Source organism: Protopterus annectens, chromosome 10.part0, assembly GCF_019279795.1.
Source record: "Protopterus annectens isolate FY-2018-M chromosome 10.part0, PAN1.0, whole genome shotgun sequence".
NCBI classification, from domain to species: domain Eukaryota; kingdom Metazoa; phylum Chordata; order Ceratodontiformes; family Protopteridae; genus Protopterus; species Protopterus annectens.
The window spans coordinates 544331083-544346130 of record NC_056744.1 but is presented as its reverse complement, the minus strand read 5'-3'; the positions used below and the strand labels follow the sequence as shown (position 1 = coordinate 544346130).

Sequence of the window (15048 nt, the reverse complement as noted above, 5' to 3'; positions counted from 1 at the left end):
TTAACTATACCCCATGGCTAAATAGGACAAGACAAGCCTTAATAAAAACCAGAGACAATGCCTGGAAAAACTGGAAAAAGAATAACATTATCCAAGACAGACAGAAATATCAAGAACTACGAAATAAGGCCAAAACCCATACAAAAGTAGATAAAAAGAACTACTTCTTAGACATCCAAAACAAGCACTCTAGAAACCCCCAAAAGTTCTGGCAGGCCATCAATACCCTTCTAAAACCGGTCAAAACCACCAACCCATCTCCCAACAATTCTAATAATGACAGCATAGCTTCAGAATTCAACTGTCACTTCACAGAATTTATCCTCGCACTATCTATCCAGCTATCCAACAAGAACACTAAAACCACCCCAACTGTAGAACAAACCTACATACCCACCTTTACACTCTCACCTGTACCAACCTGTTCAGTTAAAAAGCTACTCTTTAAACTAAAACCCACCACACTCGCACAGATGGTTTACCCACAAATTTTCTAAAATTAGCTGCAGAATCACTAGCCTACCCTGTCTCAATTCTTATAAACTGCTCTATACAAGAAACCTACGTACCCCGTCTATGGAAAGTGTCACATATAATTCCCCTTCACAAAGGCAGAAACTCCTATGAACTATCAAACTACCGGCCAATTGCTATCTTGTCCCCCCTTTCCAAGCTTCTGGAGAAATGTATTCACACCCAGGTAATGCACTTCTTATCCTCACATAACCTCCTCTCTCCCACACAGCATGGTTTCCGCTCAAACCATAGCACATCCACTGCTCTACTCTCCTTTACCAATCAAATTAACCATCTAAGAAACAACAACAAATTCATCTCAGCCATATTCCTAGATGTATCAAAAGCGTTTGATATGGTCTCCCATAACCTACTCTTAGACACTCTGTCAACCTTATCCTTCGCCCCTTCTACTACTTCATGGTTTAGAAACTATCTCTCTGACAGAAAACAATCAGTTAAATGGCAAAGTACACTATCTCCTCTATTACCAACTACTATAGGCGTCCCACAAGGATCAATACTGGGTCCTCTACTATTCACCATTTTCACTAACAAACTACATACTTCCACCCTGCATGCATCACTTATACAGTACGCAGACGACTCCACCATAATCTGCTCAGCCCCATCCATAACCACTCTTCAAAAGCTTACCCAAGAATCCTTCTGCTCCGTGGAACAATGGATCACCGATATCCAACTCATTCTAAACCCCAACAAGAACAAATCACCCCCCCCCCCATAAATCCAAATTCACACCTCTTACCTTCATTATCACCTCCAAAAACGGGACTACAATCTCTTCCTTCCCTCACACTAAGCTGCTCGGGGTTGAAATAGATAACAATCTAAACTTTAATGTCCATATCTCACAAACCATCACAAAGGGACATAAGAAATTAGGAACCCTATACAAACACAAACGGTTCCTATCGGACCACGCTAGAATCTCCTTAGCCCAAACCCACCTCTTGTCTACCCTAATGTATGTTCATCAATCCTAATTCATATCAGGAAAACAGACCTAAACAAACTAGTCATGTTACAATAAAATTGCAAAATTCGCTAACAGCTCCACTTTTAGAAGTCATCACTGTCCTGCCCTGAAGCAACTACAGTGGTTAGAACTCCCTCAGCTAATTAGCTATCACTAGTTAGTCCTCACCTTCAACATAATAAGGAACCCTCAGAAAAGCCCAGCCCTAAACCAACTTCTAAACCAATATTCTGCAAATCGCCCTCTACGCTCATCCAACAAAACCCTGCTCTGCATAACCAAAGCCAGTAACATTGCGGGGAAAAGTCTGTTCTCCCACACTATTGCTAGGAAATGGAATATCCTCCCCCAAAGTATCTCCTCTGCACCATCCAGCTCACTTTTCAAGACATCACTAAAGTCACACCTCTTGCTCTGTCCCTGTATCAAATAAAATCTTTTCTGCTCTCCTCCTAACTTGCCACACCTCATCTCCTCACTGCTTACCTCAGTTATTCTGTACTACTCAAATACTCCCTATCAGGAACTACTATCCTACAAACTATTTATCACACTCTGACATATCTCCCGAATAGCATTATTTTCCAGATTCCATCCCTTCATTTTTATGCTTTGTACTACTACCAATATGGAATTCAAAGTTTTGCTATCTATATACCAAGCTTGCTCAAGTCAAACTAAGGTACGAAAAATCTCCTTGATTGTATATATGCCACTATTTAGAAATTTTCTGTCATTCGTGGATTATGTGTTGTCATATAAAGACATGGAGCTTTGATTGCATATATGCCTCTGTACAGAATTTTTTTTTGTCATTTGTTGTATTTGTACTGTTATGTTATGGAGCTTTTCTCCCTGGGCCTCCGCTGTAAATGGACCTTGTTCCAGTCGGACTTCCCTGGTAAACAAATGTAAAATAAATAAATAAATAAACAGTTAAAAAGGATTTCCCTCATTTAAGTCCACTTCTAACTCACAGCTCTAGGAAATTGTGATTCAGCGTGTATACAGTCTGGAATGTAACAACTAAACTGACTGCCAGTAGGCTATAATGAGTTTAAAGGTAAGTGCCAGTGGGGAAGGTGCTGAGAAATGCTTTTGTGTGGGATAGAGGCAGAAGGCCAGATTGCAGATTCAGCCAGACAAATATGAAACAGAAAGACATATGAGGTGGCATGCATATACTGAAGTTGGGTTAGGCACTGGATGGACACATACAGCTGGTGATGAGGAGGACTGGACAATGAACAAAACAAAGTAGGGAAAAAGACAACAGCAAAGCAATGCCTGGATTTATACTACTTCTCAGGAAGCAGTTTGGGATTAGTGCTCTTTTGCTTCTGGTGAGAGAAGGAGCAAAGGATCATTGGTTCCTAGCTGAGTGCAGCTGTGTTGAGACCGGCACTATCACCAATATCAGACAGACAGCATCTCTAATAATCAATTCCAAATTGCATATGCACTAATCAACTCCATACCTCAGAGACACTACTCCCCCTTCAGCCAACTTTATTAAGCACCCGGAACCATGGATTTGCACTTTGCAGCTATCTCTGTAGCCAGTTCGGTCGAAATGGGCATCCTGGGACAATGAAACCATTTTCTCATACATACTGACAACTACCTAGTACTTAAACTGACTCAGTGTGTGACAGAGTATAATATTATTGCTGACAAAGCTTTCACACAAAGCCACAACAGATAACATGCAGGTTGTCAGTAGCACATCCCACCAAACTAAACCAATCACACAAGTTAGACCAAACACATAAACCTATATATACTGAGGCTGTTAAAAATAACCTACCTAAACCACAAAGGTTTCCTAAACAGGCACCCTCAGCAATCTCATTAAAAGACAACACAGAAAGTGCCCACCATGAAACATACAATTAAGATTCACATTGACTTAGTATAAAAGCCCATAAGGCAAACCTCCACACAATCCAATATCCTAGTTTTAGGTGAATCCATTGTGTGACACACCAATGCATGACTCGTCAGGCTAAGCATGGAGACAGTTATGGCCAGTCGCCTATCAGATGCCAGGATTCGCCACATCAAGGATGCAGTTATGTCCTTGCACCACAAGTACACATATGACACGTTCATAGGACATGTACACATGGGTAACATATGACACTTTCATCGCACATGTACACATGGGTATAAATGACTTGAGATGCACTTCCCTGGACATTATGAAGAGACATGATATGATGGAGATCTTAGAATATGTGTCTGAGGCAGGTATGAATCTAGCCTTGAGCAGCATTCTACCAGCACTGCTACAATATGAACAAAAGCTTAGCTTTTGGTGTCATTCTAAAGGGTTACAATATATATCAGCCTGGGAAGAAATGGTTTCCCAGAGATGGCTTGAACCTAACCCCAAAGTTTTTGTATGTATATTCTAAAAACTTGTCTACCCCCTACTGCCTTTTTTAGGCAATTTCAAACTTCCAAAGCTTCTATCATAGCAAATCAGAATACAAATCACATTAAGGTAGTGCTGCTTAACACTAGGAGCCTTAACAAAAAAAACTTCAAGTCCCTACAAGCAGTCCTTATCCTGGAAAACATTGATATACACATCATCACAGAGATTTGGTTCAGGACCAGTTAGAGCATTCAGTCATTGCAGAGTTTCAATGGCAACCTCAAATTCAGGCCATTTCATTAGATGAAGTCACTTCAGCAGACAGTGTAGCATATTCTTAAAAAAAGTTTCACTTGCAGACTCGTTAGACAAGATATATATGTATATATATATATATATATATATATATATATATAATTTAGATCTGATCATGCATCAGTGACTATGTAAACAGTTGCTATCTGGCTTTCATGTTGTAATGTTTTCTGTATGACACTGCAGTATTGTTCATAGGAGTTCTGCCTTGGATATTTGTGAAACTGCCCTTCCCATGTCTTTAGATGGTCTTCTGTTCATAGGTTCATAGGTGATTACAAGCCTAGCCAGAGTAATTCCCAGGATATGACAGTTTTATATCCTAATTCCCTAGATATGGGATGGGGTGGTATCAGGGTTCTGGGTCTTTGGGTGTTGAAGCCCTGAGTCATTTTACAGACTGCCTTAGTCCATAAGGAACATGGGCAGTACCCCAGGAGAAAATTTATGGTTCCCATCCATTTCTCCAACATTTTTTTCAAAAGAGTGAGGGACGCACTTTGTTTTATGAAGATAGGAAGTTTATTCCATAGACGAGGCAGCCTTTGGGATACAAATGTGTCTCTCCAGCAAGTTCTGTCAGAGTCAGACCTAAGGTTCGGGTCCATGGAATTTGTTAACCTTGCATAATTTTCCTTGGGAATATGTAATCTTCGACAGGGCTGGATCAGAAAATGCTTTGTAGGTCAGGCATAAGTCCTCTCTCAGTAAATGATATGAGACAGAGTAAAGGGGTAAGGCCTTTAGTCGGTCTGCATAAAACATGTCTTACGCTTTGTATTTTTCCAGTGAGAAACCTCTGGGGCTGCTCCATTTGGTGTAAGTGCCTAGTTAGGTGCATGCAGAAGGGAGCACTGTACTTGATTATGGGCCTGATGAGGGTCTAGTACAATGGCACTATGACCTCCTTTGATCTCAATGCCATGCTTTTACTTATAAGTTGAGCGACACAGAAGGCTTTACTCACTACTGTAGCTACCTGATGGTCAAAGTTTAGGCTGCTATCTATCTGTGTTCCTAGGTCTCTGAACACTGGGATTACTTTTAGGAGTGTGCTATCAATATTATAATTTGCAGCGATATCTGATTTACTGAAGGGTATGATTACACATTTTTTAACGTTTATTCTCAAACCATGGTTTTGGCACCAGTCGTTTGTCATTTTTAGGCCTGTTTGCAGGATGTCAGCATAATTTTGGGATTCATTGATGATTACTTCCAGCTACAGCCGTCAGCTGGTACATGCTTTGGAAATTGATTGCAGTGTGAATGTTAAAGTGATACATAGATTTTTGGGCCTCTGCTGTCAGGAGGAGGAGGTAATGGTTGGAGGTTGTTTTATATGCAGTTAATTAGCAGAAGCTTAGCTGTTGTCTGTTCCCTGGAAACTCTGGAAACTTTCCACTAGGCTTGTTGCCTAGTAATAAAGTTACATTTCCTTACAAGCCTGTAAAAAGGGGGACTTTCTTGTTGCCTGACCAAGAGCTTTCTATGAGAGAATGAAAACTTCCCAGAGTCATTGTAATCTACCATTGTCCGTTTAATGATGTTCAGCATTCTCCTGTTTCTGTGTATTTTCAGTAAACTAGAGATTTGAGACACTGGATTTATAATTTCTGTGGACTCAAGTTTCTAGGATTGTCTGATTTTCTGCATTTGTGCTTGCTGCTATCTAGTGGCCATATAGTGTAAGTACAGGCATGCAACTTCTAATAATACTTTGATATTATGGAGGAAATTAGCACAGCTGATATTAACCACATATAATGGCTAGTAGAGTACATGAAATCATATTGTCTACTCTTATGATGACAACCTTAATTGCAACAAGTTTTGCATGTAATCTCTCAGAACATGGTGTAAGTTTTTTGCTGTCTGTTTTCAGTAAACTGCAGGGATGATATGACCTGTGTTAAAGAAGAAATCTTTGGACCAGTGATGTCTGTTTTGGTGTTTGATACCGAGGAAGAAGTATTGCAAAGAGCCAATAACACAACCTATGGACTGGCATCAGGTGTCTTCACCAGGTACCCAAAATTGTATTACAGAATAAAAAAAAACATATATGTATGTCAAAAAAGTATGTATGTATATCACTTAAGAGTGGTAACACAGACAAAAGAAGGAATGATTTTGTGTTTGTGTGTGTCTGTGTGTGTGTGTGTGTGTGTGTGTGTGTGTGTGTGTGTGTGTGTGTGTGTGTGTGTGTGTGTGTGTGTGTGTGAAGGGGGTGTAGAAAACAGTTTTATTTTTATCATTTTTGCTAAATCAATACTGAAAAATAAATGTGTGACGTTGTTACCTAATATGTGCTTGAAATTGGACAGTTGTTGAAAAGCGCTCTGCCCCACAAAAAAACTTAAATAAATAATATTGCACAGATTTTTCAAATTTCACCCACCTTCTAACATCAGTTGCAGTTCCCTACAACACCCAGAACTGTAGCTTGGATCAAGGTGCATCCTTTAGTTATACTGTTCAGTCTTTTTTTTTCCTTGTACGTTTGTCTGCAATAGCATTAATGGCGTACTCCCATCCTGAACTGTCTGTGGTCTCAGGTTACATCTGAGTAGCTTACTATTTTGTCCACTGGCTGTCTCTAACCATTTTAGGTGTTTGAGATTACCTAAGAATTTCGATGCTCAGTGTAGTTTCACTGACAGGACTGAGCTTGGAAGTAGATGACTTAATGACAAAGAGGAGGCTGAACATCCTGTGTATCCGGGACATAGCTTTCAACTTCTTAGCAGAAGAAATCTGGACAAAACCAAAAATAATAAGGGGACAAAGCCCCCAAAATAGGGACAAATTTTAAATGTCACTATTATAAACTTCGAAAGTTGGGGTCTTGTGTTACCATACATTTTTGAAGGATATGAAGTCTGAAACTCAAATGCCTGTCATTATTTAGAGAATTCAGTCCTCAGCGATTTGCCACAAAAATCCAGAAAATCACAAATTATATGAGGAATAGACCAAAAATATGAGGCATAAATCTGTACATTCTGTGAAAATCTGGACAGTTGAGAGGTATGCTCCAGGAGACTAGATGGAAGGGCAGGGCAGCAAAGCCACTTGGCTTGGGGTCCAGAGTCTGTTACTAAGTAGGAGGACAGGCAAGAAATGATGTGGAAATTGTAGTGAGGGAGAGTCTTCAGAGGGCAATAAGAGATGTGATCAGAATTAGTCACTGACTCATAGCAATCAGACTCCATTGTGAGGAGAGGGCAGTATACATAGTCTCAGCCTATGCTGGTTGTGATAGTGAAAAAAAATAGTGCATTCAGACAGCAGCTGCAGGACCTACTAGATAAAGCAGGACAAAGTAAATTGGTGTTGATAATGGGTGACCTGAATGTGCATATGGGGACAAACAGAACAAGATACGAGGACTGCCTTGGTCCACATGGGTGGGGTAATAAGAATAAAGAAGGAGAGGCCATTCTAGACTTCTGTCTGGAAAATGGCTTGATGATGCTCAACATGGGGTTCAGCTAGAGAGACAGTCACAGGTTCATATACAAGAGTGGCCAACATGCAACTCACATAGACTTCCTCCTAGTATGGAAAGGGCAGTGGGTAAAATTAGCGATTGCAAAGTAATCCCCAGTGAAACAGTTGGGCCACAGCTTAAACCACTGTTTGCCACAATCAGTTGCGAGCAGTGGTCAGAGAAGGCTCTGAGGTCATCAGTAACTAGGCTGAAGACCAGGAAGTTGACTGGAGAGAAAGCACAAGAGCTGAAGGAATTAGTCAGGGCTCTAGCACCTAAGCAAGAAGTGGAAATAGGTGGAGTTGAAGAAGAATGACAAGCCTCAAACCAGCATGCGTAAGGACTACTGAACAGGCATGTGACCAAGCCAATTATGGAAGTAATGTACATAAGAAAGGCGATAGTGGAATGCAAAAATCCAGGGAGTCATCAAAAGAAAGGAGGAGTGCAGGAAAAAGTGAGAGAGAGAAAAGACAGACCAGGCTAGGAAGGAATACTGGTTGGCTAACAAAGAAGCTAAGAAATGAGTTTCAGTAGCAAGGAACAAGGCATCAGAGGCACTCTGCCAGCTTCTGGAAAGTAAGTCAGTAGATGGGACAAAGGAACTCTATCAGGTTGTAAGGCAAAGACAGAAAGATAATGAAGATAGTCAGTCATTCTTCATAAGGAATGCCAGCAACAACCCGCTCACCACCCCACAGGAAATCAAAGGCAATTGGAAGGAGTTCCCCCAGCAGCTTCTGAATGAAGAAAATCCCACAGAAGCTGTACTGCCCCAGACACAGCCTTTGAGAGATGAGATGAAGAGGATGATAATTTATGATAAGAGAAGAGGCGCCCACCATAGAAGAAGTAAGAACAGCATTAAGGAAATGAAATCAGGGAAAGCAGCAGGCTCAGATTAAGTCATGGCAGATATTGTCAATGTGTTGGTTGAGTTAGGGGAGAAATAGCTCCTGTGGGTGCTCATTGCAGTGTGCAGACAAAGGCGTATCCGAGATAACTGGAGAATAAGCATACTAGTGCCACTGTCCACAACTGTGGGCAGTACAGAGATATCAAACTCGTCTCAAACTGCATGAAAGGTCTGGAGAGAGTGAGTGATAAATGAATACACAGAGTAGTAGTAGAAACTAAGATGGAAGATGAGCAGTTCAGATTCAGATGAGGATGCAGCACAACCGACTCAATGTTTGCAGTGAAACACATAGATGAAAAGAAGCTAGAGATGAGGAAAAAGTCCAACTGGGCATTCCTAGACTTGGAGAAAGCATATGACAAAGTCCCATGAAAGCTGATTTGGGCAGTCCTGCAGTGGTTTGAAGTTCTATAAGCACTGGTAGAATTAGTGCAGGATATATACAAGGACCCTTGTACAAGGATCCAGTGACTCAAGTAAGAACAATGTTCAGTCCCACAAAACAGGTGCCAGTGGGAGTTGGTGTGCACCAGGGTTCAGCTCTGAACCCACTGCTGTTGATACTGGTGATGGATTACATTAGCAAACAGGTTGGAGGGGGCAGATCAACAAAGTTGATGTATGCAGATGATGTGGCATTACAGGCAGACTCTGAGCAAGAATTTCAGCAAAGGGTAGGGGAATGGAATGCAAAACTGTACTCACATAGGATGAAAGTGATTACAGATAAGATAGTTGTTATGGCAGTAAATGTGGAAATTCAGAAGAAGATGAGAAATGAGATAGGGAAAATCATGGAACGGGTTAACAGTTTCAGGTATATGGAAGAGGTGGTTAAAGAGAAGGGAAGACTGAATGAGGAGGTTAGAGCTAGAATCAGAGGGGCTACAACCAACTGGCACAGAGGATCAGGGGTAGAGTATGATAGAAGAATGCCAAAGAAGCTGGAAAGTAAAGTGCAGAAAGCAGTGGTGCAACCAATAATACTTTATGGTCCAGAAACATGGGCAGTAAAAGCATTGCAGTTGAGGAAGCTAGATGTGATGGAAATGAACTGCCTGAGATGGTTGATAGGATGCACACTGTGAGACAGATGAGGAAATAAGGACATAAGAGCAGAGGACAAAGTAGTTCCAATAGCAGAGAAGGTCAAAGAGAACAGACTGCAGTGGTTTGGACACGTGCAGAAAAGCAGAAGGCTATTTGGTGAAGAAGATTTGGGACAGACGGGAAGAAGGCAAGGGGAAACAAAGGTATCCAGCAAAGACATACATGAATTGTGTGAGAGAAGATCTGTGACAGTAAGGCATGACTATTGAAGAAGATAGGAAAGTGAATTGAGAGCAATGGTGACATTTGACACAACACCCTCACCCCATGCAGAAAAGGGGGGTTGATGATGATGATGATGGTGGTGTGATTTGTGACAGCTGTGAATTTTCTACCCTATAGGCAGGCTAAAAGCTTTTGGAAGGACTAAGTTTTCCCCAAACAAACAGTCCTTCTCCATTTTTGCATGTGATTCCTCCCTTGATAAAGTCTACAGCTGAGAAGCACTACTGGATGCTCCCCCCTTGTTAAGATCGACTGTGATATAAAATCGTCTGCCTGCACTATGAACTCCTGGCTGTAATCAGGACTGGTCAGTTCAGTGGGACCATTCAAGGACTCCTTGATCTTTCTGAATTCTTGTTCATAGGCCTGTGTTTAAATAACATTATCTAGAAGGGTCTTTTGGGTGCCATCTGTAAGAGGACTGGCTGTCGTTCTGTAGTGAGGGACAAACTTTCTATAATACCTTTCTGTTTCAAGGTATGCCCTTATCTGCTTTTGTGTAACAGGAGTAGGCCATGCTTCGATAGCCTTCACCTTGTCAGACTGTGGCTGAGTCTTGCCACCCAGCACCTGACGACCAAAGTATGACAATCCTGCCATTCCTTGTTAGTTATTCATGTACTTTTCAGTTTGATTAACACCTCTTTAACAGGCTGAATGTGTTTCTGTCAAGACTGACTATAAATAGCAGCAGCATCTATTTAAGCAAGAGTATAGTCTCCATCTTCTGCTAAGATATAATATACCAGCCTCTGGAAAACTGCTGGGACATTTTTCATGTCAAAGGCCATTTTAATAAATTCATAAAATCCAAAAGGAGAAACAAAAACTAACCTAACTACAGTTAGTAGCTAACTAACTAAAGAAATCCCAATCCCTCAGAGCCACACGCTCCAGGGATCTAAACCTTGTCATCACAATAAACAAAATATGCTGGAGGGATAGGTTCCTGACCCAGAGACTCCCCAGACTCTGGAATAGACTGCCCATACATGTCAAGCAGAGCACCTCTTTGGCCCTCTTCAAAAGGAAACTTGATGACTGGATGGGAGAAAGGAAATTCACCCCAGGGATCACGTCAGTCACGCTGCTAGACAGGGGTCTAGGGAAGTAAATAGTGTGGGAAGAAATAGCCAGGGAATTGTTATGGCTATGCTTGTATAGGCCCTAGGGCCGATAGCCTAGTACCAACGTATGAACCTGTCTCTTGCTATGGGTGTCAAGGGTACCTGCCAGTAACTTTTAGTCAAGTCAGCAGTAGTAGTAGTAGTAGTAGTAACATACTATAACTCAACCAGCCTGCTGTAAGGATTCATCAATTCTAGGCATGAGTTAGCATTTGACTCCGTGTGACTGTTTAATTTAATTCAGTCTACAGAGAACTTGATGGCTGCATCTTTATTGGCACTTACACCCCAGCCAGTGAGGTGCAGAGACTGCTGGATTCTCGGATTATCTCAGGTCCAATGTATCCTGCATCTCTTCCCATGTGATACTCTTAATTTAATCAGGGACCTTGTACGTAGCCTGTCTGGTTGTCATTTGGATCCTTGAGTCCACGTGGTGTAGTGCTTAATGGATACGCCCTGACACAGGATCGATCATATCCTCAAACTCTTACAGTACTGCCCTGCTTTCCTGAATCTGGCTAGGGGATAGCTGCTGTGACCTTACTGCCTCATCCACTGAGGCATCAGCCTGAGCCTCAATGAAAAGGTTTACAACGAGATTTCACCTCTGATTCTTCCTGTAACTCACTACAGATACTAATTACATTGTTAACATCTTTTAACATTTTCACAGAAGTGAAAAATGCTGCCTGCATTTTATTCTGTGGAACAGGAAAAAAATATCATCACCTTAGCTGTCCGATCATACCAGGCTTCTTTTTTGACCAACTTATCCCTTATTACTTGAATTAACCTACTTTCTCATCTCTGAAACTATTTCATCTTAACAACTACTATGCTTCTGATCTCTGAAACTATTCCATCTTAACTACTACTATGCTTCCTCTCTATCATAGTCTTACTTATTACGTGATTCTCTAATAAATGTCACACATTACTTCTAGATGTATTACTTAACTGCTTCTCCATTTCACTTTCCTTTATCTTCCTTTCTTATCTACATCTATACTATATTTTCTTTTCTTAGCTATTATTCTTTATCAACAATTAAATGTAACTTCATTTAATTATACTGTCTAGTCAAATATGTGTAGACTTCTTTATATGTACTTTATAAATTTGCAACCTCATGTTATTTCTCCTTTCTTTACAGAAAATGTATTTGCATTCTAAATATGTATTTCTGTAGATGTGAACTTTATTTGAAATGTGTGGAGCTTTTCTCCTGGGCCTCTACTGAAAATGGACATATATCTCCAGCTAGACTAGCCCAGTCAACAAATGTAAAATAAATAAATAAATAAATTGCTGTTGTGTATTCTTCTGCTCATCTCGAATTAAATGTAGGGTCCCCTTATCTATGATCATGCAGTAACTCAGATGCTGAAATGCCTGGGGACCCTTAGGGGAGACTGTATACAGGAAGGAGAAGAGGCAGGTACTTATCCCACGCTTGCATAAAGTGGCCTGAAAATGGTTTTACCATGGCCTTAAGGGTAGAATTAGACCTTGCTATAAGCCCATTTGTTTGTGCATAGTAGAAGGATGTCTTTAATTTTCCTCACAACACTTTCACAAACAAGTACGCAGATTGCCTGTGTCAGTAACTTCCATGGAAAGCCCACCATGCTGAACATTTCTAACAGAGAATATAATGTCCTATCTCATCTTTATTCTTACTTGGATGGGTTCACTGCCAATCCTCGGCTCCGACTTGGCCGAATACACAGCTGGAAGTCTCAAACTTGGCTCATGGCAAGGTAGGTATCCCATGATGCAGTGATGCAACTCCCCAGATCTCATTTGCCCTATTATGAGGTTGGATGTGCTCTTCTTGGTCATGACTAAGTTTGTTTGTCTTTTACATTTTATTAGCTTAAACTAGTTCAGATTTATGCATTAGTTAGTGTATTGTGTGCTGTGATACTTTAGCTGTAGTGTGTAGCTTAGTTTATCTCCTTTTTCTATTATTGTGTGCTGTTGTTTGGCCGTCGTTTTTTTGCAGGCCTGGACTTGTATCCCATAGATAATTCCTGTAGTGGTGCTTTATTAAAATACCTGTAGTGTTGTCTGTTGGGTTTTCTACACTCTTAGTTAGCTGGTTAGTTCATTAGCTCATTTAAATTAAAGAGCAAATTGCCTGTTTTAGTTAGAGGGCTAGTAGTGTTAGTCTTAATGTATTCTATCTTCCACTTTACCTGTCTTGGTCTGTTTAAATTAGAGGTCCTAGTGCTCATTTTCTGTCAGAGAGAAGCTATTTCTAGTTATTTTTCGTAGATGTGCTGTGTTTGTTAAGTTAGCATGTGTTTATATATCTAGCAGTGCAGTGAGTTTATTTGCTGTCTATAATTCTTATAGGACCTTTTTTTCTTCCAAACATGTCTAAAGACACCAGGGAGAAAGAACATAAGCCTTCGGGCTTTAAAAAATGTCAGAAATGTACCCAGAAAATGTCTATCACAGATGGGCATGTCATTTGTGTCTACTGTTTAGGAGCTATCCATCTTCAGGAGAATTGCACTTTCTGCCACACCTTTAGTGCACGTGTGTTACAGCAGGAAAAAACAATTGATTGTCAAGGGGCTCTTGAAACCAACCTTTGAGAAAGCTGTACAGAGTACTTATTTTCTTCTTCTTCATCCACTTCTTCTAAGAGGGACAAACCAACTAAAAGCCCATCTCCTGTCTCTTTGGATCAGTCCGAGCCCCCTGAAAAATTATCAAAAATTTATAAGCCATCTACCTTCTCAGCTCCACAGGCCTCAGTACTGATGGAGGTAATTATTGACAAGCCTGGTTCTTCGGCCCCAAGGTCCTCAGAGACAACAAATACTGTGTCTCAGTGCCTGTCCATTGATATTCCAACGGTCTCCCCTACCTTAACATCTCCCATTTTGGAGAGATCTCGGTCACCATCTCTATCCTCCAGGTCCACTAGGAGCTTATCTGATGATGATGTAGAGCGGGTGGTGCTCAGACTCGAAGTTGCCAGTGCTAGCTAAATTGTTCTCTGCTCCGACCCAACAGTTTCGGAGCCTTCCAAGACTGTTACATCCACTGTTGTTCCTCCTCCAGGCCAAGCTAGATCTTCGCAGCCGGAGTCCCTGGTAACACTCACTGTAGAACCATCGGTTCCGGGACCCCCTTTGGAGATTACAGAACCAATATCTGCTCCGAAACTCTCCGTGCCATCCAGGGTGTCTGGGAGTCAAGGTTCTCTGGTCAGCCCCGGGGGGGGGGGGGGGGGGGGACGCTCGGACCCGAACTTTTTCGGTTCCAAGGCTACCCCTCGGTGTGTCGGCTCGGGTGAGCTTGGCTCCTACATCAGCCTCGGAGCCGGTCTCTCTGGGGCCAGGGGTGCCCTCTGTCTCCTCAGAGTTGGAGATATCTTTGGAACCGGGGAACCGGTGGGTTCTGCTTTCGAGCTGATGAGTGTGCTGTCCCCCTCTACAGCTCTACACAGGGAAACTGACATTCATCCCCCCAAAGCACCAGCTACTGTCTCGGCACCACCCCATCCACAAGACAGCAGAGATTGAGAGCCTCAGGAACCCCCATTGGGCGAACCCCTATCTTCCGAGGCCTCTCCAGAATACCCTACTGAGGAGCCCCCTCAAAAGAGGACAATGCAAAAGGAAGCATATAGACGCCATCACCTCAGACACTGACCTCGAGGAGTCAGAAGGGTCCCCACAGTTGTCCTCTGAAGATATCTCGTTTCCAGATATCCTGGAGATCCTAAAACAGAGAAGCGGCTGGAAAACCATCAACCCTTCTAATGAGGAGTCAGTGTACCTGAAGGCCTTTAGATCTCAACCTTTAGCCTCCTGGGTGTCTCTGCCTTTTGAAGAGCTAATGGACTTGGTCATTCGAAAGGTGTGAGAGTCACCTGACACTATGGAACCAGTCCCTCGGAGGCCAAACAAGTTTTTGTCATCTCCCACTGGAAAAGATTTTCTT

General features: G+C 41.8%; 1 protein-coding gene across 1 annotated transcript in view; it reads left to right on the top strand.

Annotated features, from left to right (window-relative positions):
- Positions 1 to 15048, top strand: part of LOC122813215 (4-trimethylaminobutyraldehyde dehydrogenase-like) — a 306910-nt gene that overhangs the window by 266443 nt on the left and 25419 nt on the right. Inside the window, exon 10 of the mRNA XM_044085401.1 lies at positions 6097 to 6238. Coding sequence (XP_043941336.1) covers positions 6097 to 6238 — 142 coding nt within the window. The remainder of the gene's footprint in view (positions 1 to 6096; positions 6239 to 15048) is intronic.